This window comes from Balaenoptera physalus (genome assembly GCF_965194825.1).
Source record: "Balaenoptera physalus genome assembly, chromosome: 9".
In the NCBI taxonomy this organism is placed as follows: Eukaryota; Metazoa; Chordata; class Mammalia; order Artiodactyla; family Balaenopteridae; genus Balaenoptera; species Balaenoptera physalus.
The window spans coordinates 21,308,876-21,331,314 of NC_138888.1; the positions used below are offsets into that span (position 1 = coordinate 21,308,876).

General features: G+C 39.6%; 1 protein-coding gene across 9 annotated transcripts in view; it reads right to left on the reverse strand.

Annotated features, from left to right (window-relative positions):
* PHACTR2 (phosphatase and actin regulator 2) overlaps positions 1-22,439 on the reverse strand; it is a gene marked incomplete at its 3' end in the record, with an annotated part of 253,202 nt that overhangs the window by 33,760 nt on the left and 197,003 nt on the right. For 6 of the 9 annotated variants that reach the window (XM_082474585.1, XM_082474584.1, XM_082474590.1 and 3 more), the window contains exons 3-7: positions 22,291-22,371; positions 17,362-17,520; positions 11,191-11,430; positions 6,942-7,476; positions 1,056-1,261 (exon numbers count right to left, since the gene is read on the reverse strand). In XM_082474585.1, coding sequence (XP_082330711.1) covers positions 1,056-1,261; positions 6,942-7,476; positions 11,191-11,430; positions 17,362-17,520; positions 22,291-22,371 — 1,221 coding nt within the window. The remainder of the gene's footprint in view (positions 1-1,055; positions 1,262-6,941; positions 7,477-11,190; positions 11,431-17,361; positions 17,521-22,290; positions 22,372-22,439) is intronic. The other 3 variants (XM_082474587.1, XM_082474588.1, XM_082474592.1) reach the window with 1 other exon arrangement.

The following is a 22,439-nucleotide window of genomic DNA, read 5'->3' on the forward strand; positions in this document are numbered from 1 at the left end:
TGATGATGATTTTTTTATTGTTCAGTACAAACTAGAAGGAATTTGACAATGTTGTTTAATCATGAATATATTAATAACTTTTCATAATTTGTAAATTCAATTCCGTACTGAATCGCTCCCAAGTCATCCTTCTCAGAAGATTATTAAGAAAACAGCATTTTTCCAGTTCCCTAAGTTATATATAAATGGTTGGCTTTATCCACTTTACTATCATTCCTTCTTAGAAGGCATACCACCTTTCTTATCATGGATGAGTGACTGTTTTTAATTCTTAAAAGGTATTAGTCATTCTTGACTCATTCCCCCTTTTAAACCACAGTATAAAAGTGAGTGAAATTCTCGAACATCCCCCATGAGTAATCCAACAAATCCTGCATTGACGCTCTTTATTCAAGAACGGTCCCAAGGGGCTTCCCTGGTGGCGCAGTGGTTGAGAATCCACCTGCCAATGCCGGGGACACGGGTTCGAGCCCTGGTCTGGGAAGATCCCACATGCCGCAGAGCAACTGGGCCCGTGAGCCACAACTGCTGAGCCTGCGCTTCCGGAGCCTGTGCTCCGCAACAAGAGAGGCCGCGATAGTGAGAGGCCCGCGCACCGCGATGAAGAGTGGCCCCCGCACCACGATGAAGAGTGGCCCCTGCTTGCCGCAACTAGAGAAAGCCCTCGCACAGAAACGAAGACCCAACACAGCCATAAATAAATAAATAAATAAAAATTAAAAAAAAAAAAAAAAAGAAAGGTCCCAGTGTGGAAGCGCCATCTTTGATCAATCTGAGAAAGGCCTCTGTTGTTTGACTTTTTGGACAAATTCAAATATGCATACTGGCCTCATAGACTGACTCCCCCACCACCCTGCCCCGTGGAATCATCTTCCAGAAAGGCCTCTCACCTAAAGCTAAACCTTAGAAGACATACATTTCTAATCTGAGAAAGGCACGTGAGGGGAAAGAAAACATCAGGTGTCTGGCTCCTAATGAGGCTTTTGCTCTTTACAGACTGCAGCTGCTTCTGTCCACCCCGGACTTCCCTCCCTACCTCTTGAAAAGAGCCTTACTTTCTCCACGGCCATCCTCGTCCTCATCCTCTTCATCGTCATCGTCATCGGTGTACAAGATAGGCCCATCAGAGTCAGAGTCATTGGCCTGGTATTCCCTCTGGCCTTCGTCCTCTGAGGCACTGAAGGATTCTGAAGATTCTCCCATTAGCCCAGGAGTCAGGAGCTGAGGCGCTGCCTCCCCCAGCTCGTCTTTGGTTGTGAAACTGTGAAAGACACAGAAACATGGGGGAGGCGTGAAGCTCAGAGCAACCCTCGGGGATGATGCCAGCACATGAGCGAGAACTCTAGTTTCATGAACATCCTTCAGGCTGGTGAACGGAGAAAGCAGACACAGACCAGCTAATGTCACTGAAATGGGGCAACAGTACTGCATTCCTTAACTCCCAAGGCTTTAGAGTCTTCATCTGTAAAATGAAAAGGACTGACCAGGTGGTGACTGATATATTTAGTACATGAATATTGTAAAACTATGTTCTGAAAATTTATTTTTCCCTAGCAATAGGAGGTTCTGTGGAAAGAACAACGGGCTAGAAGTTCTTGGAGATTTGATTTTGCCTCCACTTTTTCTTGGACCTGTAACTCCTGCTTATCTTTCATGTCTAGCTTAAAGCCTCAGCTCCCTGAGGACTCTTTCATTGGCCACCAGACTAGTTCCTTGCCCTCCCTCCCTGCTCCCACGGTGCCCACCGCACTGGAGCACTTAGTACACTGCATCTCAGTCTGCCTCCCCAGCCCCCCAAAGTTCCTTGACAAGCAGAACTCATATCATGTTGTAGCCCAGCCCAGTACCTAGAACGGTACTGACACAGAAAAGTTGATCTTCTTTAATTGGTACATGAATTAATCCTACTTTCATCATAGCCAGTGTATTAACAGTAAAAAATTATATATCTTCTCCGTTTGTAAAACTGCCTGTCATAAGATTATACTAATAACATGAGATGGAAAATGTGAAAGCTAAGTGGACTCTTTAGAAGAAAGGTGATATGTCAGGATGCAGTGAGTTTCTATTATTTAGCTTGGTAAGAGCCTCTGAGTTAAAGTTACTATAAATATACAAAGCTTGCCAATTTTCACAGACCAGAATTTTAAAAAATACTTTACATCAAAAACATATCACATCAAAAACAACGTAATCTTCATTTTAAGATACAGAAGTTCCCCACATTGCTTTCTGATACAAATAGAAGAATCCAAATTTGGATGTCACACTTCTGAAAGACCGTTTAGTGCAAAACATGTGCTTGCTGTTCTCACTGAAAAAAATCAAAACACAGTTCTTTGAATAATAAAAACAGGTAAACTTTGTCAGAACTGGAGGTACTGAAAATTCAACTTTGTGCCTGATAAGCCTAAGTATTCTCAAAATTATCTATTTTTCACTTATTAGAAAAATCCAACAGCCAAAAATTCTTGTTTTCAAAGAAGGAAATATGAAATTTCTATTTTAATTGTGTAAAATATATAAAGCCTAAAATTGACCATCTTAACCATTTTTAAGTGTACAGTTCAGTGGCATTAAGTACATTCACATTGTTGTGCAACCGTCACCACCATCCATCTTCAGAATTTTTCATCTTTCCAAACTGAAACTCTGTATCCATTAAACAATAAGTCCCCATTCCTCTTCCTTCATCCCCTGGCAACCACCATTTTACCTTCTGTCTCTATGAATTTTACTATTTTAGGTGCTTCATGTAAGTGAAATTTTACATTTGTCCTTTTGTGTCTGACTTACTACACTTTGGACGTCTTCAAGGTTCATCCATGTTGTAGCATGTGTCAGAATTTCCTTCCTTTTTAAGGCTGAATAGTATTCCTTTGTATGTATAGGTCACATTTTGTTTATTAATTCATCATTCCATGGATGTTTGGGTTGTTTCTACCTTTTGGTTGTTGTGAATAATGCAGCTATGGGCACTGGTGTATAAATATCTGTTTGAGTACCTGCTTTCATTTTTTTTGGCTATATACACAGAAGTAGAATTGCTGGATCATATGGTAATTTTATGTTTAATTTTTTGAGGAACCACCATATTGCTTCCAAAGTACGAAATCTCCTTTTAAATAAGATTTATTTTTTTCACAGTCTGGATTTCTAGCATACTGCCACTGGAGGCCACTGTGGGTGACCAAAGCACGTTTAAAAGATATGCCAATTAATAACACATTCTGAAGAGCAGAACAAAGATACTTCAGGGTTGAGTCCTAGTATTTGTTCATATCACTGTTCATTAATTTATCATGATACCAATTATTAATTTAATCTCATCATTTGCATTTTATAATGTTTTGCAGTTTTCAAAGAATTCTGCATATATTTACAACTTAACAATTGTTCTATAGTATAAGGAGGGCAGGTAATTTATAGTTCATGGAACCCAAGAAGGCCATGAATGAGTTGCCCCAACAAGGTAGCAAGGCCAGTCTACAACCCAGACTTAAAACTCTCAGTCTATCTATCAAATGTGATGTTATATTTTAGTTTTATACTTAATATTATGTTATATTGATATTATATTATAGATTATATTTAACTTAATATTAAATATTTTACTCCAAATTTTTATCGACCAAGAAATGGCTCTCATTTTCCCCCTACGTTTCTTGGCACATTGAACAATACAATGAACTCTATTAATGTTTATGGAAATGAACTAGAAGAGTCAAGTCCCATTTGGATATGGGCTCCAAATGGGGTTATTAGTTTCTGCCTAAAATTATATCAGAATTATATGCTACTGATGCTACCAACAAATAGAAATCTACCAAATCGTAACTACCCTGCGCTATGTGAATAGAAGTAGATATTTTTACACATGGCCACTTGTCTTCTTTAAAGTTTTCACATTTGTATTCCAAACAGAAGCCTCTTCATAAAATGACAGGATTTTCTCACATTCGTTGACTAAACATAACTGAGGGAAAAGTTCTAAGTAAAGCAAGCGACTAAGAGCCAGAAATTCTAATTCACATAGCCACTTAAAAAGGGAAGAAAGTATTTGGAAGGAAATTTGAGAGACTACTTATTCCAAGCTCATTAACTCAAGAGCAAACACAAACCGCCCCTGTGAGATGAACTGTAATTTAAAATTTTAATTTTGAAGAATGTACAGAGAAGAAAATCTCTATGCCCTCTTCTAGGAAAGCATTAGAGTTACCCTGACTGACAGGAAAATCTATTATAAATACCTCGGCGTCTAATGATGTTCTCAGCTCGCTCCCTCTCATCACTGTCCCAGTGGAAATGGAGAACAGATGCTCACCTCTTTCGTCCGACAATCCTGCAAGTACTTGGGCTGAAGACAGATATCAAGCCCCCAGCATGCAGCATGGAGTTTAGCACAATATGGTGCCCTTCCTAAAATGGTTGTGCAAGTGGACTGGACAGAATCAGGTCACCTTTGGAAATGGGCTTTCTCAGTGCTTAAGACTATCTGAGGAATTATTTTATATGTTACACCTTGTTCTTTAGTATATTGAATAGTGAATCCATATACTTGATCTCCTTCCCTAAATTTGGACTTTATCTTAAACATTTATACTTCCTGGGCATGTTAGACATTATTTTGGTAAAAACCAATCTTAACTGTAATGTTTTGTCCACTTTTGTATCTTTGGTGCTTAGTATGCTGCCTGGCACATAGAAGGCAAGCAAAAAATACATGGTGGAATGCTGAATGACTGTTCAGTTCTGAAGGCTGGAATTGATGCCAAGGTTGGCAAACACTCATAATGAAGTGAAGACATCTGCTCTGCGCTGGAAGTATTCAGGACACCATAAGCATTCATTTCAATATCTTCTTTTCCCAAATCATTTATTAAAATGTCAAATAAAATAATTTGTACTTTAACATTTATTTACCTTTCCTTGGCTTTCCTTTGAATGATGGTGCTCAAAATGAGAGAAACAAACACAAAAGAAATTGCAAAAGAAGTAGAAGCAGGTGCTTTGGAAACTTATGAAATTCCTTAGAGCGCTGAGTGTGATGTGCAGCTCTGGGCTTGCATCCTGACTCTGCCACTTACTACCTGGGTGATCTTGGGCAAACTATGTTATCTCTCTCAGCATCAGTTTTCTCATCTATTCAACAGAGATATTTCAGGGGAGACTTATGTGAATCAAATAACTGACACTTCCTGACATTAAATAAGTGTTTAATAAATGGAGGTTAATATCACTAGCAATTGAATAATTAAAAGTGATATTTTAGTCTCTTGATCCAAATCAATTTAATTAATGTACTAATTTTTTGAAGTATAACAGGACAAGGATTTTTTTGAAAGAGGAAATATTAAATTAAATAATGTAAAGAGTGAATTTGGGTTTTATTCTTACAAACAGAAGAGGCTGGATTTAAGAGCTCCAAGCCTTCCCTAGACAGAATGGGTAGTGACATCTACTACACTCTGACAGTCCTCTTCTCACACCTATGGGACAGCAGAGCTAACATGTCTTATTTATCTTTAAGTAGAAAATTTGTAGGACTTTGTGAGTGATTAGATCTGGAGGACAAAGGAGAATGAAGACCCTAGGATGAATTCCAGGTTTCTGGCTTGGGCAACTGGATGATGGCGTGCCTATAGCATACCAGATTCTGTACTGGTTGGTGGGGATATAGAGGTAAATAAGACGTGGTGGTTAGTTCTGTCCCATAGGTAGGAAAAAAAGTGCTGTTAGAGTACATGCAATAACCAATTCTGTCGGGATGAATATTGAAAGGCTTCACAGAGGAGATAACACTTGAGCTGGGTAGGGAATTGAGGAAGCAAGAAAGGTAGCTGCTCTAAGGTTGGAGGAAAAGGAGTTGGAAAAGAGTTCCTTCCTGATGCTCTTTATTTTCTTGGAGACGGAGGAGGCTAAATAACTTGTTGAAATGGAGGTGGGCAGGAATGGGTGAGCAATCTGGACATAAGTGGTAAAGATGTAAAGTAACCACTATAAGGGAAGAGGAGGGAACTGTCTAGGAAAAAGAAAAAGGACTGCTAAGCAGTGATGAGGCAGACTCTAAATGTCCTTGAAAGCACACATCTGAAGTGTGTCAGTCAGTAAGGCCAATGTAATCGTCTCCAGCAGCCCGTGGCATTCCTGGGGCAGGGCTATGAAAAATCAAGACACACGCACCCCAGTGTTCATTGCAGCACTATTTACAATAGCCAAGGCATGGTATCAGCCTAAATGTCCACTGACAGATGAATAGATAAAGAAGATGTGGTACATATATACAATGGAATATTACTCAGCCATAAAAAAGAATGAAATAATGCCATTTGCAGCAACATGGATGGATCTAGAGACTATCATACTAAGTGAAGTAAGTCAGAGAAAGACAAATATCATATGATATCATTTATATGTGAAATCTAAAAAAAATGATACAAATGAACTTATTTACAAAACAGAAATTGACTCACAGACATAGAAAACAAACTTATGGTTACCAAAGGAGAAAGAGGGGGGAGGGAGGAATAAATTAGGAGTTTGGGATTAAAAGATACACACTATCATATATAAAATAAACAACAAGGACCTACTATATAGCACAGGGAACTATATTCACTATCTCATAATAACTTATAATGGAAATGAATCTGAAAAAGAATATGTATACACACACACATATACATGAATCACTTCATTGTACACCTGAAACTAACACAACATTAGAAATCAACTATACTTCAATTAAAAAAAAACAAATCAATGGTTGGGTTACAGGTGTGCTTACCTAACATTACCTGACAGGTGTGCTTACCTAACTAGATTACATTATAAAAGAAACCAAAGTAGGCTCCTTCATTGCCAGCAGAGGGATTTAGTGATCTTTACTACCCAGCTTCATAGGAATACAGATAGAATATAGGGCTTCTGTGCCGACTCACCATTTTGCATTTTCTCTGCTAACACTTGAGCCAGTGCCTGAGTGGCCAGTGGTGCTGTCTGTCGCCTCTTCAGTCCAGAGAAGCTGACTTGGGTCTAAGGCAGGGACGGGCAGGTCGGCTCCGTTGCTGACCAGGACGACAGGAGCGTCTGAGGCAACAATGCTCTGCTCCTCCAGAGGGGGAGGAGGGGTGGGGGGAGGAGGTGCTGGAGCCACAGCGGGCAGAGGGACTGCAGACTTGGGTTTGCCTGCGGTCTGCTCCTCGGTGCCGGGGGCAGTCTGCTCGGGTTTGAGACCCGCCACCCTGGTCTCAGAAGGCTCTCCTTTAAGGTCAGATATGCCAGAAGTGGTTGCATCTGAGGACGGTCGAGGCGTTGGCTGCTTGCCAGTTTTTTTCTTGCCCTTTGTGATTCCTACCATCCCTGTTTTGCTAGAAACTGTCTCCTTTGAAGCTTTAGGACGAGATGAGGTGGAGGAAGTAGATGGCGAAGCTGTTGCTTTGGAGCCAGTTGTTTTTCTTGAATGAGAGGAACCAGCTAAAGTAGAGAGATTTTGCATTAAGCGTCAAAGAAGAGAACACTTTTTAAATAAACTAACCCAGTTGCAATCGTCAATGACCATGTTCCCTTTAAACTTTACAAATCTGTCTGAATAAATGCATAAAGGGAAACAGGCTAATGATAATAATGGTCTTGTTTTCTGCCCCCTCCTTGCCTCCAACCGAGGAGCAGTGATGCTTGAGGCCAAACCCTGAGGGACAAGCGTCCTCTGTCCACTCCCCCCTCCAGTCTTTAGCTGAGCCAGCCGAAGGGAAATCCTCACCTCCTTGCCCTGTGGGTCACCTGAAAAAGTCCCTGTATGCTCCAAAGAAGGGACATTACAGCGTGTAGAGGGCAGACACCAGCAGCTGTCTGGGTATAGTACAAGGTTACTCCCATCACAAACTGTACATGTTCTATGATGCCTTTCTGGGAATGGAGTGGCCCACATTCAGAAGATGCTGGAGTATACACCACCAGCTCCTTTCTGGCCAAAAGCAAATTTACTCATCTTAACTGCTGAAAGAGCAAACTCCAAACTAGCTCTCCCCAATGGCTGCAGAGAAGCTTGCCACCCTGCCCCATCTACCCAACTGCAGTGATAACGGGGCAGAGGGAAAACCCATGGCCACATATGCAGGACAAGGACAAGTCTCCTTCAAAACATCAAGAGGCAGAAAAACGTCTTTTTTTTTTTTTTTTTTTACAAAAAATGTGTAAATGGGTAGTGTTTGAATAATCTGAAGGGAAAGAGTATCATTTTCAGAGCTTCTAAAACTGCTTATGTTCCTAGAGGGCCTTCATCAGAGGATGGCCATGGCCATGGCCTGCTTCTGGACAGGACTGCCTTCAACCAAACCATTTTCAGGAAAAAAAAAAAAAAGTTAACTCTCCTTTTCTTTTTGTCATCACAGGAAATACATTTAAACTCCTATGACCTTTATGATCTATACATTTCTCCTAATTGCTTTTTCTGTTACAATGTTGTATATTCCCTCTTTTTCCTGAGGGGTCAAACTATCTTCCACAGAATTAGAAAAATCTTGTTAGTACTGTGGAGCCAATCCACACTGCATACAGATGTTATTTATTGTAACTTACCTCTGGTTATAACTTTATTGAAGTCAGTTGGGAGGGTCAGGAGAGGAAGAACAAATAAAGGAATAGACAATGAGGTGTATGACTTCACTAACTCTGATCTACTGAAAAAAGCCAGTCTCACTTGGTGACAAAGATGCAGGCTTCAAACAAGTCTCTATGGCTTGGGGGCTTTATTATTTTAGATATCTGTAATTATGAGAATTCCCCTCCCCCATATCAGGGCCTGTCAATGTTTCTTTGAAATAAACAATCTTTATTTGCTTATAGGACAAACGTATTAAGCATACTCCTACAATCTAAGTCCATTCCAAATTTACCTTTCACAACCAAGATGCTAAGGACTTGCTGTCTAAACATGTTCAGTTATTTCTCAGCAACTGAACAGAATCTTTTCCACACATCAATTCTAATAATTTTTTCTTGTAGAAAAGTCTTTTTGTTTTTCTAACAGCAAAGTTAACTTCAGCCTTGCTTAAGGAAAGAGACAATTTTTTAGGCCTAGAGTGCAAATTCAAGCCATGTTACTATATTTCTCTTTTAAGTGTCGTCTAAAATGAGGATTTTGCTGAAATGTTGCTTAAGTTACCTTGAATTATAGCCATGGCTAAAAAAGAAATGCCACCTCTCCTCAGTTAAATACTTTTGTTGTTAACACAGGGTGTAACGAGAAAGAAAAAAAATATGAGATGTTACTTCACTAGCGAAGCAGGCGAACGTGCCAACCTGCTGTCTGGTGATCTGGAGGTCTACACTAACTTAGTAACAGAGGAAGAATCTGAACCAATAAATTTTTTTAAGAGATTAAATGTCTGACTGAAAATCAGGAGTGACATTTGAAGTAACTTTTCCAGAAGGTCAACTTTATTCAAATAAAACAAAGTTACCATGTAGAAAGTTCTAAATGGTTACAAATGGAATATGAGTAGGATTCTAAAGGAGTATTATCACTATTTGATAAAAAAAGATCCTTGCACGCTGGGCTTGTTGGTGGACTTCAAGGCAACTCCTGTTTCTCTGTGATAACCTGAGAACAGCTACCTTCTTCACACTAAGCGCCAGCTGGGCCTCTTTTAATACAATGGATAACATGACTGTTCTTTCCTCTAAGGAACATCATAAGTCTATAAAAAATCTTCAAGTAAAATATCTGGAAATAACTCCAAATCCCTCATGAAAGCTGTCACCTGCCCTGGTGTTAATCACCAGCTTTCTTCTGAGAGAAGTAAGAGAGGACAAGCCGAGTCAACCGTGACCTGCTGCCACATGGGGCGTGGGGAAGTGGGTCTTCACTCCCAAGGACAGGGTGAGAGTTTGGGGCTTTACTTCAGGAAGTAAATCGGCACCTGCCTCACTTCAAGCACTGCTCCTGAGGTGTGCTAGGCAGTCTGGGAAACACACACAGACACCAACGAGAACAGACACTGATGTGTGATGGAAGCTGGTCCCTGAGAAAATGGCCTGTAGGCACTGTTGGCAAAGCATTCTGAGATTTTCATTTTAGAGCTTATTAGAAGAGACCCAGACACACAAGGTCAAAGGTGGTAGACGGGAACACCAGGACAGAGACATCTATTTGCATTCTGAGTTCTGTCATACTGTCACCTAAGCCACTCTCTAAATCTGAGCATTATGGGTATAAATTATAAGGGGGAAAGATTAATACCAAGGCATATCCTGGTAGCTGGTTTTGAGAAAGTTGCTGCTGATTTTAAGGAAAATAAGGTTTGCTATAACACAGGAGAATTTGTATGCATGTGTTAATGGGAAAAAGATGCTCAGCATGTGTATTTGGAATAATATCCTTTTAAAGGCTGGATGACAGGAGAGGCTTCTTTATTCCACTTCACTAGAATGGGGGCTCCACTTTGCATTAAGCATATTTGATGTGAAAGGAAAGCTGGACACACATGACATGAAGTGATGTAATCACCCAAACATCCCCTGGTGATTTGCAGTCACAGCTTGTAATCGCTCCACTAGATGCTTTCCCTTGTAACACACTGAAGTCTATGAGGTTGGGAAGGGGGCACTGAGCATGTAACTTCCAACTCTGCTAAGCAGTTGTGACTCCAGTAGAGAGTGGTGGCATGGAGCACTGAGTGATATGAACCCTTTGTCATTTGTCAGTAGAGAGATGACTATAAGGTTTAAGACATTAAGACTCAGCAAATATGTCAAAGATGTAAGCAACATGTTTTTATGTGCAAACTTAAGATATTTTGAAAGAAAACCCAAGCCAAAGAGCCACCCATAAACTCAAATAGGCAGGCCAGCTGATGTCTAAATAACGTCAGATCACATCATCGCTATTCATCAGGCAGACTACTCCCTGTTTCCTTCTACTGGGTTTTGTGCAGATAGTGGATATGCAGGATGAAAGACGTCTATTCACCCTAAACCTAACGAGGTGAATGGATCAAGTGGTTGACTTTTCTTTGGTAGAGACAGCAACAAAGGAATCTCCTGGGCATTCTCTGTGTCAAAGCTGAATCCACTGGTGTTACAACCTAAGACAGCAGACACCAAAAAGGCCATCATTCCTAGAAGAAGAAATCAGCCCCACCCCAGAGCCAAGCACCCTAGACTCAACCCCACAGAGGGCATACTCACCAGCCTCTCGGGTTGCATTTCGGCTTGTTGGCTTGGGTGGAGGGACGGGGGCCTGCTTACCAGGAGCCTTGGTAATTTTTTTAATAGGAGGCACTTCGTCACCCTTGGGGCTGGCCCCAGCAGCGGCCCCTTTTGGAGGCACAGGTGTTTTTTTGGGCTTAGGTTTGGGTTTAGGCTTAGGAAGAGCTGGAGGAGGCGGAGCAGGAGCTGCCGGTGTTTCAGAGTGGTTTTCAGTGTTCTCTACAAATGAGAAAGTGAACAGAAGCAGACTGATACGGACACACACCATACACACCATATAAACAGGAGGAGCAAGACACGGTGCAACAGTGATACAAACATGCAGCTGCTTGGCCCCTGGGAACCAGCGGGGTTCTGCACCAGAGAGAGTGAAGGTTGGGGTAAAGAAGATCAAAGGCTAAAAGCCCAACTAGGGTGTGCTCTCCAGGTCCAAAAACCACTCCTGTGATAAAATAAGACTGCACAAGCGACTGTGATGAAGTTAAGTTCAGGGTGAGTGTAAATGTCCACCACCAGGGGCTGACACCAACCTTGAACCGGTGGTTGCTGGACGATGATGTGGGCGTGAGTGCTAAGTTTGTAACCAAACGGAAGGACTCCAAGAGCGGCAGATCAGCGCATTACACGCACCGCCACAGGGTGAGGCTGACAGCACAGCAATGGCTGGACTCACAGTTACCCTTCACTGAGGGACTTTCTCAGGAGAACTCAAGCCCCATCAACCTGAACGGGATCTGTGCTCCGTCTCTGTCTCATTGTGGTCAAAAACCAATTATTTTCTAAGCTAAGGGAGACTCTCTAGAATCTGGTACAGGAAGCACAATGCACTGAAGAATAAACTATTTTCTATTATTAAAATTTTCTCAAGTTCTCCCAGGGCACTAGGGCAGCTTCCTGTTTTACAATAACTTCCTCCGACCTTTTCAAACCGTGTCACAACTGTAGGTACTGGAGGGTGCAGAAACCAAAAAAAATATCAAATTTGTTTTGTAGTGTACACGCAAGTAATGAGTTTAAAAAGATAAACGTTAAAGTTCATTTAAAAAAATCATACCTAAGAACAGAAGCCTCACACAAGATTTTGCATAACTAGAGTAGTATTAGTTTCTCATTTTAAAAAGTGGGGATGCTGAACGTTCATCCACGTATTCACATCCTTATCTTTTCTAATTGTGACTAGTTAAAATTAAAATACACTTTGGGTCCGAAGAGCTAAGCAGCATTTCAAAATGGAACACAACAAAAAGTGTAAGACAGCGTTAAGACAAGACTGAGCCTTTACTGAATATGTTCTTCTATTATCCAATGACCAAGAAAGGATTTTAATATTGGAATGCATCACATTTTACTATTTCTTTTGTTTCATTTCTCATCCCAGTGAGTGTGAAGTGAGGACTCCTCCCCTTTTTTTTACATCTCCATCATTCTACATGTATAACTACCATAAAAATGATTGAAATTTCAGTATGTAATGAATAAAACTTTTCTTTTACCTTCCCTCAGTCATGCAACCCACCCCAGTCACTGCAGCCCAAACGGACTCCTGAACTTGACTGTACTCATTATCTGAGCTACTTAGTCAACATTTATCAGAGGCTACTTGGTATGTTTGCCTTTCTGTTTATATATCTTGTCTCTTCAACTAAGCTGCTTAGCATCTATAATACAGGAGTGGCGCTCCTAACCCACCAGGTCTGAACCACAAGGCCACTATACCGCAAGAGTCAGAGTTGAGAACAATACAAGTTGACAGTCACTGAAAACATTTTATTTTAATGTAAAACATACAAATGTACATTGATTTGCTAGTCTTTCGACTTAGGTTAGAGGCCTGTTCTTTAAGTACATCTTTGTACCTTTAGCCCCTGGCATAATGGAGATCCACCAATAACACCATTCGTGGTGAGAGCCAGTCACAGGGATCTGCACCATTTGGTATCTTAATTCTCTCTCCTGCTACGAAGCCTCACATCTCTTATCCTCTGCCTTCATGGCATATTACTGAGGGATCTTTTTTTCTGTCTGCCTAAGGTTTTTAAATTCTAAAGTTATATCCCAAAGAATCCAGCTTCTGAGTTTGGGAAGGAGATGGTTCACTCTATGACAGCTGGAAATGACAATTCCTACTGGGTTGAGAATGTACACACTACACGCAAACTTCTGGCTACTCTTGGAGAAGCATGGTCCACTCCTCTCTCCTCTGTAAATTCTATCAATGATCTGTGTGTGTTTGCCATATGGCCAATGTTTATGTTTACTCTGCAGTGATTCCTAACGGGTGTGTGTGTGTGTGTGTATGTGTGTATGAGTGCAAGAGCACACACACGCAAACAGTATACTTTTCTGACTAAATTATAAACTGCATTTGTCTGAAATTTTATATTCCATCAAGCAAGATGCTCTAAACATTATGTCTATTCAGTGAATGTGACTGATCAGCTGGTAGTTATTAACGCGCGCACACACACACACACACACACACACACACACACACACACATCCGTGGGAAGTGAACTCTTGTATCTGGGAGATAATGAATAACGTCAAGAGGTATTTTTTACTCTTAGCATACGATCTGAAGAAAAGACATAAACTGATGGTGTAGAGGAGTATTACCTTTTCAAGAGGAGGTTAAGAAAGGGCTGCCTATGCACTCCGGCTTGATGAGGATACTACGTCTCATAACAATGGTCTGGAGGTGAGCTAATGACTACACTTCCAAATGTGCCTCCTTCCACCACATGGAGAGTCGAGTCCAACAACACTTAGAGCAAATCTGAGAACTGCAGGCGGCCTTCACTTTGCCTAGAATGCACTTGCCCCCATTCCTCTCCTTCGTCTGACTGCATCCTTCTCATCTCCTCCAGGTCTCAGTTTGGAAATATCTTCCTCTAAGACCCAGTGTTGGTCCCACTTGCAAGCTCCCTGGTTTGCGGTCCTCGGGCCTCCCAGAGCACTTTGCGTCTTGTATTACAATTGCCTGTGTACATTGCTGGTCTCCACATAGGTCACGGTCTGCTTGAAGGCAAAGGCCGTTTCTTATGCACAGTGTGTTCTTTCCCCGGCCCCCGTGGCTGACCTTCATGCTCACGTGGGGAACAAATGCAGGTAAGATACTTGTTACTTCATGGAAAGCCCTCTACAGTGACCCAACAGAAATAATATCAGATACTTTGCAGATTTCTCATATTTAATACCAAGCTATATTTAACAGATTGCACATCAGTTTTTCTGCTGCTTATATATTTATTGATAAGGAATAATGGGAGACTAAGAGGCCCGAAGGCCTTCAGGAAAAAGTTTCCAGTGTTAGGCAGAAGAGGCACAAGACCCCCGCCCTAGCTCAGAATCAGGTGCCCTCAGGAGCCCCAGGAACACCACGTGTCCTAGGTAGAACCTGCCCCCAGAGTAGTGGGAAGGCCACTTGACATTTGTTTTGTTTGCTTTGACGCTGATGTTTCAAATATTAAAGTACTGACACGCTGTCTCAAAAAGAGATACAAGCATCTAGGATGGTTATGTGATGTGGTTTTGCAAATATAACCAGTTAATATATGAAATGAAGTTCTTGGGTAAGTTGACTTAATGCAAAAGGAAGGGGCACACTGCACCCCAAAATAAAGGGTAAACTGAGAACATGGGAGAGTAGATTTGCACGGTAGTAAGTTCGAATAAGAAGTGAGATCAAAAGAGGAGCAGAGGTAAGAGTAACTCTTAAGCTGTTTTTTCAGTATTAAATGGTGTCTTTCCAGAGCAATGAATGGTTTGTTTATAAGATATTTTCTGTGTACCATGATACTCCATGATGTTAGTCAGGAGTGACATTCTTTTTACTGTCAGGAAGTGGTTTCCATACCAAATGTTTCCCCTCACTCAGTGTGGCGCCAGCGGGGGCACTGTCTACACAGCGAGAGGGAGGCTCCTCTGTCTTATTAGTGCTGGGGCACCATGTCCAGCCTTTCCATCTCCTTATGTACAGACCAGCCAAGCAAGATGCTATCTCGGACCTTATTTGACCAAAGAGAACTGAATGTACTAATCCGAAGTAAAAAATAAGAAAACAAAAACATCTCTCAAATATCCATGAACCTATGAAGTCTGCCATTTTTTTGGAACATCAGGCCTGCTGGTTTAATTAACATAAAACTGTCAGCAACTTTTTATTAGGCTGATAAGGGAAATACGGCCTTTGAAGTCTGTCCAGTGCACTGACTGACATTCCGCACGGACCAGGCAAGCACCAGAGATGGCACTGTTACATAAAGAAGGATGTGGTTTTGAATGTGAAAAGGCTGTACCAGGGACAAAGCACAGATGGATTTGAAATTTAACAGTGTGGTGAGACAGGACAGTTGGACTAAAAAATAAAAAAGTAAAAAAAAAGAAATCACTGCATTTCAACTGAAACCTCTTAAACTCTATTCAGGTCTGTTTTCTCTTATGTTCCAGGAATATTATCATTAAAAATTTTAGTTAATTTCTCATAATCAGTTCTGAGAAATCAACTAACGTGATCTTAAGCATAACCAGAGCCCTTCAATGGAAACACTAAGTAAAGCCCCATGAGTACCATACTTAAAATGGAATAAAGCAAAATAATAAGTTTCCAACAGATTACTAATAGAGGCTTCTAAAATTTTCAAAGGCTAATTTATATTCAAATAATAAGAGGTTATGGACTTCCTGAGAAGATGATTTTAAGTTGTGTCTGTCAAATGTTCTTTTGTTCCCTTTGCCTTTGGAGGATTTGGATCAAGAACAGAGGAAGAGAAGTTTCCTTCCAGCAATTTCTAAGAGTTCTCAAAATGCCTAGAGAGCCCAAACTAGGTTTGACAAATTTATGCCATCCAACTCAGAGGCAGGCATGATGGAAAAACAGCCTGTTTTCTGAGGATTCATTTCTATGCAGCAGGAAATCATCTAGAATCTCCCAACAAAGCATTACCTTACGGGGGGTTTCAGTTCAGGTTTGCATAAGTAAGAGGCTTGGGGGTTCCTGCAACCGTGATAGGAATGGTATGGCGATGTAGTCAATCAGTGACCAGGAACTTGTGAATGTTCTGGGGGTCCTTGATAGACAAATATTTTGCAGTTTCTGCAATCTACCATAGTATTTCACTTTGGAAACCGAAGTCTCTAAAGAAGCCTTCAGGGAATAGCATAATTGCCTCTGGCATATTTTGAAATTTCCAATTGCACAGACAAATAAATCATGGAGCAGAGGTTATGGCCATTCCAGCAACCAGAATCCCCGGCATTACTGGGAACTATTCCTGGGTCTCCCAGAAATGTCTGAACCTGGACCAGAACTTACAGTGTTGGGTGTGCGGATGCCACCACCCAAGCTCCCACTTCTAAAGAGATAATGCTGGGCTGAGCAAGCCATCAATAGTTATGCTATTCCTCCAAGCTGAGCTGCTATAATTTGAAAGTAACCAGCAGAGAAAGATGTTCAGACTGCTGGCTTTTTTTTTTTTTTTTTTTTAAAGATACTGAGGGGCTTCCCTGGTGGCGCAGTGGTTAAGAATCCACCTGCCAATGCAGGGGACACGGGTTCGAGCCCTGGTCCAGGAAGATCCCACATGCCACAGAGCAACTAAGCCCGTGTGCCACAACTACTGAGCCTGCGCTCTAGAGCCCGCGAGCCACAACTACTGAGCCACGTGCCACAACTACTGAAGCCCGCACACCTAGAGCCCAAGCTCCGCAACAAGAGAAGCCACTGCAGTGAGAAGCCCGCGCACCACAACCAAGAGTAGCCCCCGCTCGCTGCAACTAGAGAAAGCCCGCGTGCAGCAATGAAGACCCAATGCAGCCAAAAATAAATAAATAAATATTTTTAAAAAAGATACTGAGAAAAAGCTCCTGAGGAAAGGATAACATTCCCAGACATCTCTAATGATAGAAGAGGCCACCCCTTCCGATTCTTACTATTAATTAGCCCCCTTTAATAAAACATTAAATGATGTGCTTATAAAATGGATGTAGCTACCTGAGGAAACCATCCAATTTCTCTTTGCTAGTTATCGTTTCTCTCCTCTTTGTATTTGCAGAACTCCTCTCTACTGGTCTTAGGGTCACTATTTGGAGCCTAAGACCTGCTTCTCAACTTTGAGCTGTAAAAGAATATGGGGTTTCTCTTGATTTTACCTTTCTTATCTTCTGCCTTTTCCTCCAGAGGTGGTGCTTTTTCAGCTACAGAGCCATTACCTTCTTCAGATTTTACTACATTTTCCTCTCGGGTAGATTCCTCTCCGATGGGTATCATGTGCCCGTTTGAATTTTCAAAGTTAACTGTTACATCTCCATCTAAAAATGGGGAGAGAAACACCTAGATGTCTAACTTGATGGCTTTCTTAAAACCAAGTTTTCCAGTTACTAGGACTGTAGGGTTCAGGTTTATGTTTCAGACCTGGGAACCAAATACATCCTGGACTATTTTCACCATGTTTTACTGAATAATTCATTCAAATGAAAGAGCTAGAACATTCTTAGTCTTGGGGGAAAGCAGCTATGGAGGGAGTATCCAGGAGCCATCTCAAGACAGTTAGGAATGATTAACCTAATTATAAAATATCCCTAGGCAGGAGAGTCCCTCTCTTCTTGGGCTTAGTTTTGGTTGAAGTCAATACTTAGGAGTCTCTTTGTCATTCAGAAACTGACCTGTGAAAAAAGGAATCTGAAAAATGGAATAAACATTTTTAACAAGCACCAAAAACACAAGGTGAATGCAACTACACAAATAACATGAAATGCAACTACACATACAAACGATTAGTGGGAGAATATGAACATTTCCAAGCACCACTGTCTCCAGAATATTACATCCATGACATGTTAACTTTACACAGTAATATAACTGCTACTCTATTCAGGGAAAGATGGCAGTAAGGCTAACTGTATTTTCATTTTCCTATTTATGGAAATATTAAAATGTACTCAGGGAATTGTCACATATAGCTGAGCAGGAAGTCTTTAAGTTGAGCTAATAATAATTTGAAAACATTAGGAAAAAAATGTAAAAAAAAGCAATTACAGGGGAATTTTTAAAAAATCACAACTGAAATTAAAATTTATGTTATCTAAATCACAAATAACTAATTTTAACACCCCTGAATGTTTATAAATTCCTAGGAGTTTCTAAAGTGAGAGAGATTTTGCCAAAACTCTTAATTCAGTGATGCTTGAAATTTTAACTGTAGTTCATATCAGGAAAATTTTTAAGAAGCTGTGCTACCACTGTAAAAGCAAAATTAATGATTTGAAGTTTTTACTCAGCAAACTTGAAGAAATGCATGATTAGAGCTGATTTTATGCAATTTTTGATTAATCTTATTTTGGCAATCATTCTAAAACAGAGACCATCTCCCAAGTTTTCATTAAATATGACTGAATTGCTTTGGCTCAACAATAAAATCCATTGGCCTTATTGACAAAAACAAGCATGGCATTTTAATAAGTAAAATACATGTCACAGAATTATGTCATACTTAAAATGAACAATTGTTCCTTAGTCATGTAACTTCCAAGTACCTATAATCCGATTCCTGTATAAAACTAAAATAGACAATAATTGAAGGCAATGCCATTGCAAGTAGATCTCAACTATTTCAATAAAATTAAGGTAATGATTTTTTAAAGACTATACAACAAACCAAAAAGAAAACAAAAGATTCTTAGTTCTTATTACTGGATCCCAAGAAATTTGCTAGTAAAAAAAAGAGGGAGGGGAGACACAATATAATGTCCAGGTACTGGATTCAGAAAAACAAAAAATAATATAAGAACGGAAAATTCCAGACAAAATAGAAAACGACTTCTTTATATAAAAATCCTCAATTTTTAGGTAACCCAAATATAAATTTACCTTTGTTTTCTATGACTTTAGTTGGTAATGAAAACATGTTGAAATCATGTTAATGACAATTTAATTGTTTTAACCATTATTACATTAAAAATTCTTTAGTAGACTAAATAACTAATTTTTAAAATTCAGAACAAAAAACCTAGAGAGAAAATTAAATAATTGTGGGCACAAGAAGAAATTGGATTATCACATGATAGAAAGAAATAATCAACAATGTAGAAAGATACTTACTCTGAGATATAAAGCTAAAGTATAGGAAATAATAGAAAAAGGAGTCATGTTTGTAATAAATATGGAATTCAAGAATAAAACAGAGGAGAACTGAAGTTATTATTAATTAATTGGTGTGTGTATTGAAAAGGTTTTCTAGTTTTGCGTATTATTTTATCAGTAGAATTAAAATAAGTTAAGTCCTTGATATAGTTTATATATGTAAGTAAAATACAAGCTCAGCAAAGGAAGGCAAGACAAGATGTTGAGCCAGGCTGCAGGTTACAGTAAGATGTGCCCACTCCAAGTCTTACAGGAGCATTTGTATGCAAAGGAAGGAGAAAACTCAGACAAGAGTCGTAAGCTTAAAGTAAACCAAGAGATAAAGCACACAGAAATAAGTGGTTAAATAAGAAGCATGAGAGTATTTGAGGGATTTCCCTCTTTCTGGTAAACTGGTACATTGGGGATACAGTTAACACAGGAACAGAGACAAGAAGAAAATCATGTAAGAACAGAAGTTGAATGACTCATTAGAAGGTTAAAGAGGACACCATGGGAGAAAAAGAAAGGAGGCTGTTATGCAGGCAGAAACATCTATATGCCTTCATGTTAAAGCTAAGGGAAAAGATGGAAGGTAAGAACCAGAAGATGACTAAACTTGGACCAGACCATGGACTTCTCAGGAGAGAAGGCCAATCACTGAATTTTTAGATTGAAGTTTAGATCTTGGCGTAAAAAAGGTCATCTAAAAGGAATAATAATAGCTGGGAGTGAAGGTATGGGGTGGAATGGGATGAGGTCAAATCCAGGGTAGCTGGCAGGATTTTAAAAGTCTATTTGGCTCACTGAATAAAGGGCATAATTGACAAGCACTGTCAAGAGCTAAGACAAGGTCAAGAACATGAAGGCAAAGAATGAACCTTCACTGGCAGAAGAGAGGAGGTGTTCACCAAGCACAGCAGCTTCCAGTCTCTGGCGAGAGCTGGAAACAGACCGAAATTCTCAAGATAATTGTTTTTGGAAAAATGACAGAAAACTATTTTCCCCAGCCCTTGGCTGAAGGTGGGGAAGGGCTCTATTTACAATAAGCCTCACTGGGAATTTCTAAGTATTTGGTAATTTCTGTAGTTCTATATAGGGACCATGCAAAAAGTAGAAAGTAAGACTCAGTAATTGATGACTTCCCAAACATTAAACCTATACTACACTATGTTTAGGTTAAAGACTGTTTTGTTATTTTATGTTTTAAAACTTTTAACGTTCGGTCTGCAAACATTAAATACAAAGATCCAATAGAGTCAGATTTCTGGAAAGTAAGTATATGAAATTGTAATCCATCTTGCAAATAGTTTAACAGATTAGGCAAAATAAAACCAAGCAATGTTAAGCATTTCTTTCAGCTGACCACTGACTGCCACTTGTCTTTAGAAAAAGTAAACGCTTTTCTAGCTATAATTTTTAATTGGGTAAAAAAAGAGGCCTTTAGTCTCTAACTTTAATACTCATTAACAGTTTTGATCAGAAATTTTTCCTTTTTTTCCTTTCTTTGAAAAGGTTTCCAAATAAAGGATACCAAAACAGTGCACTGGCCCACGCTATACAGGTGATCGCCCAGCATTGAGCTTTCAGTGGACATGTAATTTCTCTGCCGTCTCCAGGGAGATTAGGGAGGAAGCAAACTTTGATACCAGTAGCAAGCCCACCTTCAAGTACAAAAATGTTAAGGATGTACATTTTTTATTTCTAAAAGTCCCAGGAAGGAAATGAATAGCTTCAAGGTAATAGAAAATTAGGGACTACTTTAAGTTCATTCATAAAATGGAGTGAGAAAAGTACAATAAATAAAATACCTAAAATTTTGAGGGCTCAAGAAAAATGGTAGTATTCACTCCAGATGTCCCTATTTTCTCTGCAGGAGTAAAATAGTAAAGCATCTCCTAGCTCCTTCTAGAATATTCAGATGTTGGGAAAAGCGTGGCATTTGGATTTACACATAGTGCATGCCAAAAGAGGTTAAGCTCTTTGCAAGGAATATATATCAGGAAATGAGAAGAACTATTATTTCAATTCCAAATCAACAGCATTTTATTTGTGCCTATAAAAGCACAATAATAATATTTTACCCCAGTAAATGTTTGGAGGGGTGGGGTGAGGAAAGGCATGAGGTAAGTCAGCAATGTTGCAACAAAAATTTCCTTTAGTTTTATAGTAGTGGGAGCAATGAAAATCATTCAGTATTATTTATTTGGAGAAATAACCATCTTGGTATTTCTTTTGAGGGTCTATCTCAGTTTCTATCTAATCCTTGTCTTTTTGAGCAAGATTCCCCCTTGGGAGGATAGAGGAAAAAAGGGAAGAAGATTAGAGGTAGGGGAAAAAACACTTGGAAATAATAATTGTTAGTGATATGGTGAGAGAGAGCTAGATTCAAAGAAATGAAAAGAGAACAATGCTGGGAAAATTACTTGAGAGAACACATAAAGCAGATTAATTTAATTTGCCCATTAATCCTTACTGACTGTACATTTGAGTGTATTACAGAGTATAAAGGACGAGAGGTCTGTTTACCATCTCTTTTCTCTCTCTTTTCTTTTACTGGTAGACTTAAGAAACCAAAAGGCATGAGCCAAGCTAAAACTTTGCATTTACTTAAACAATTGAGTTTACTTGTATAGACAGATTGAAGCTCAAGAATAGAGAATGAATCATGTAAGCATTTGTATCTTATCTGTATCTCCTGCCACAGAGTAGCTTTGTAAAGCTTTAGGTTTAGGGTGACATATGGTGAAGGACTCACCAAAAAGGTCATTGAATTTCTTCTCTAGAAAAACCTTAGATTCTCTGCAGCCCACAAAGGCATTCTGAATTAAAGCAAGATTCTCAGAGTGTGGTACTTTATTTCCCAAAGACCATGATCATCTTAAATTTCAAAAGAAAATGAAAGAAAGACCAAAGAAGGAAGGACCAAATTATTTTAAATGTATGATTAATTTCCTCACCTTGATCAGGCAATTCCTTAAGAACTCCCCTTCTTATCAGCTCCTCTCTACTTTGTCTTGTAGAAATCTTCCTTTCTAATACTTTTAAAAAGAATAAGCACAAGTAAGAATCAAGTCATTGCTTAAAATAATTACGAAAAACATTTCAA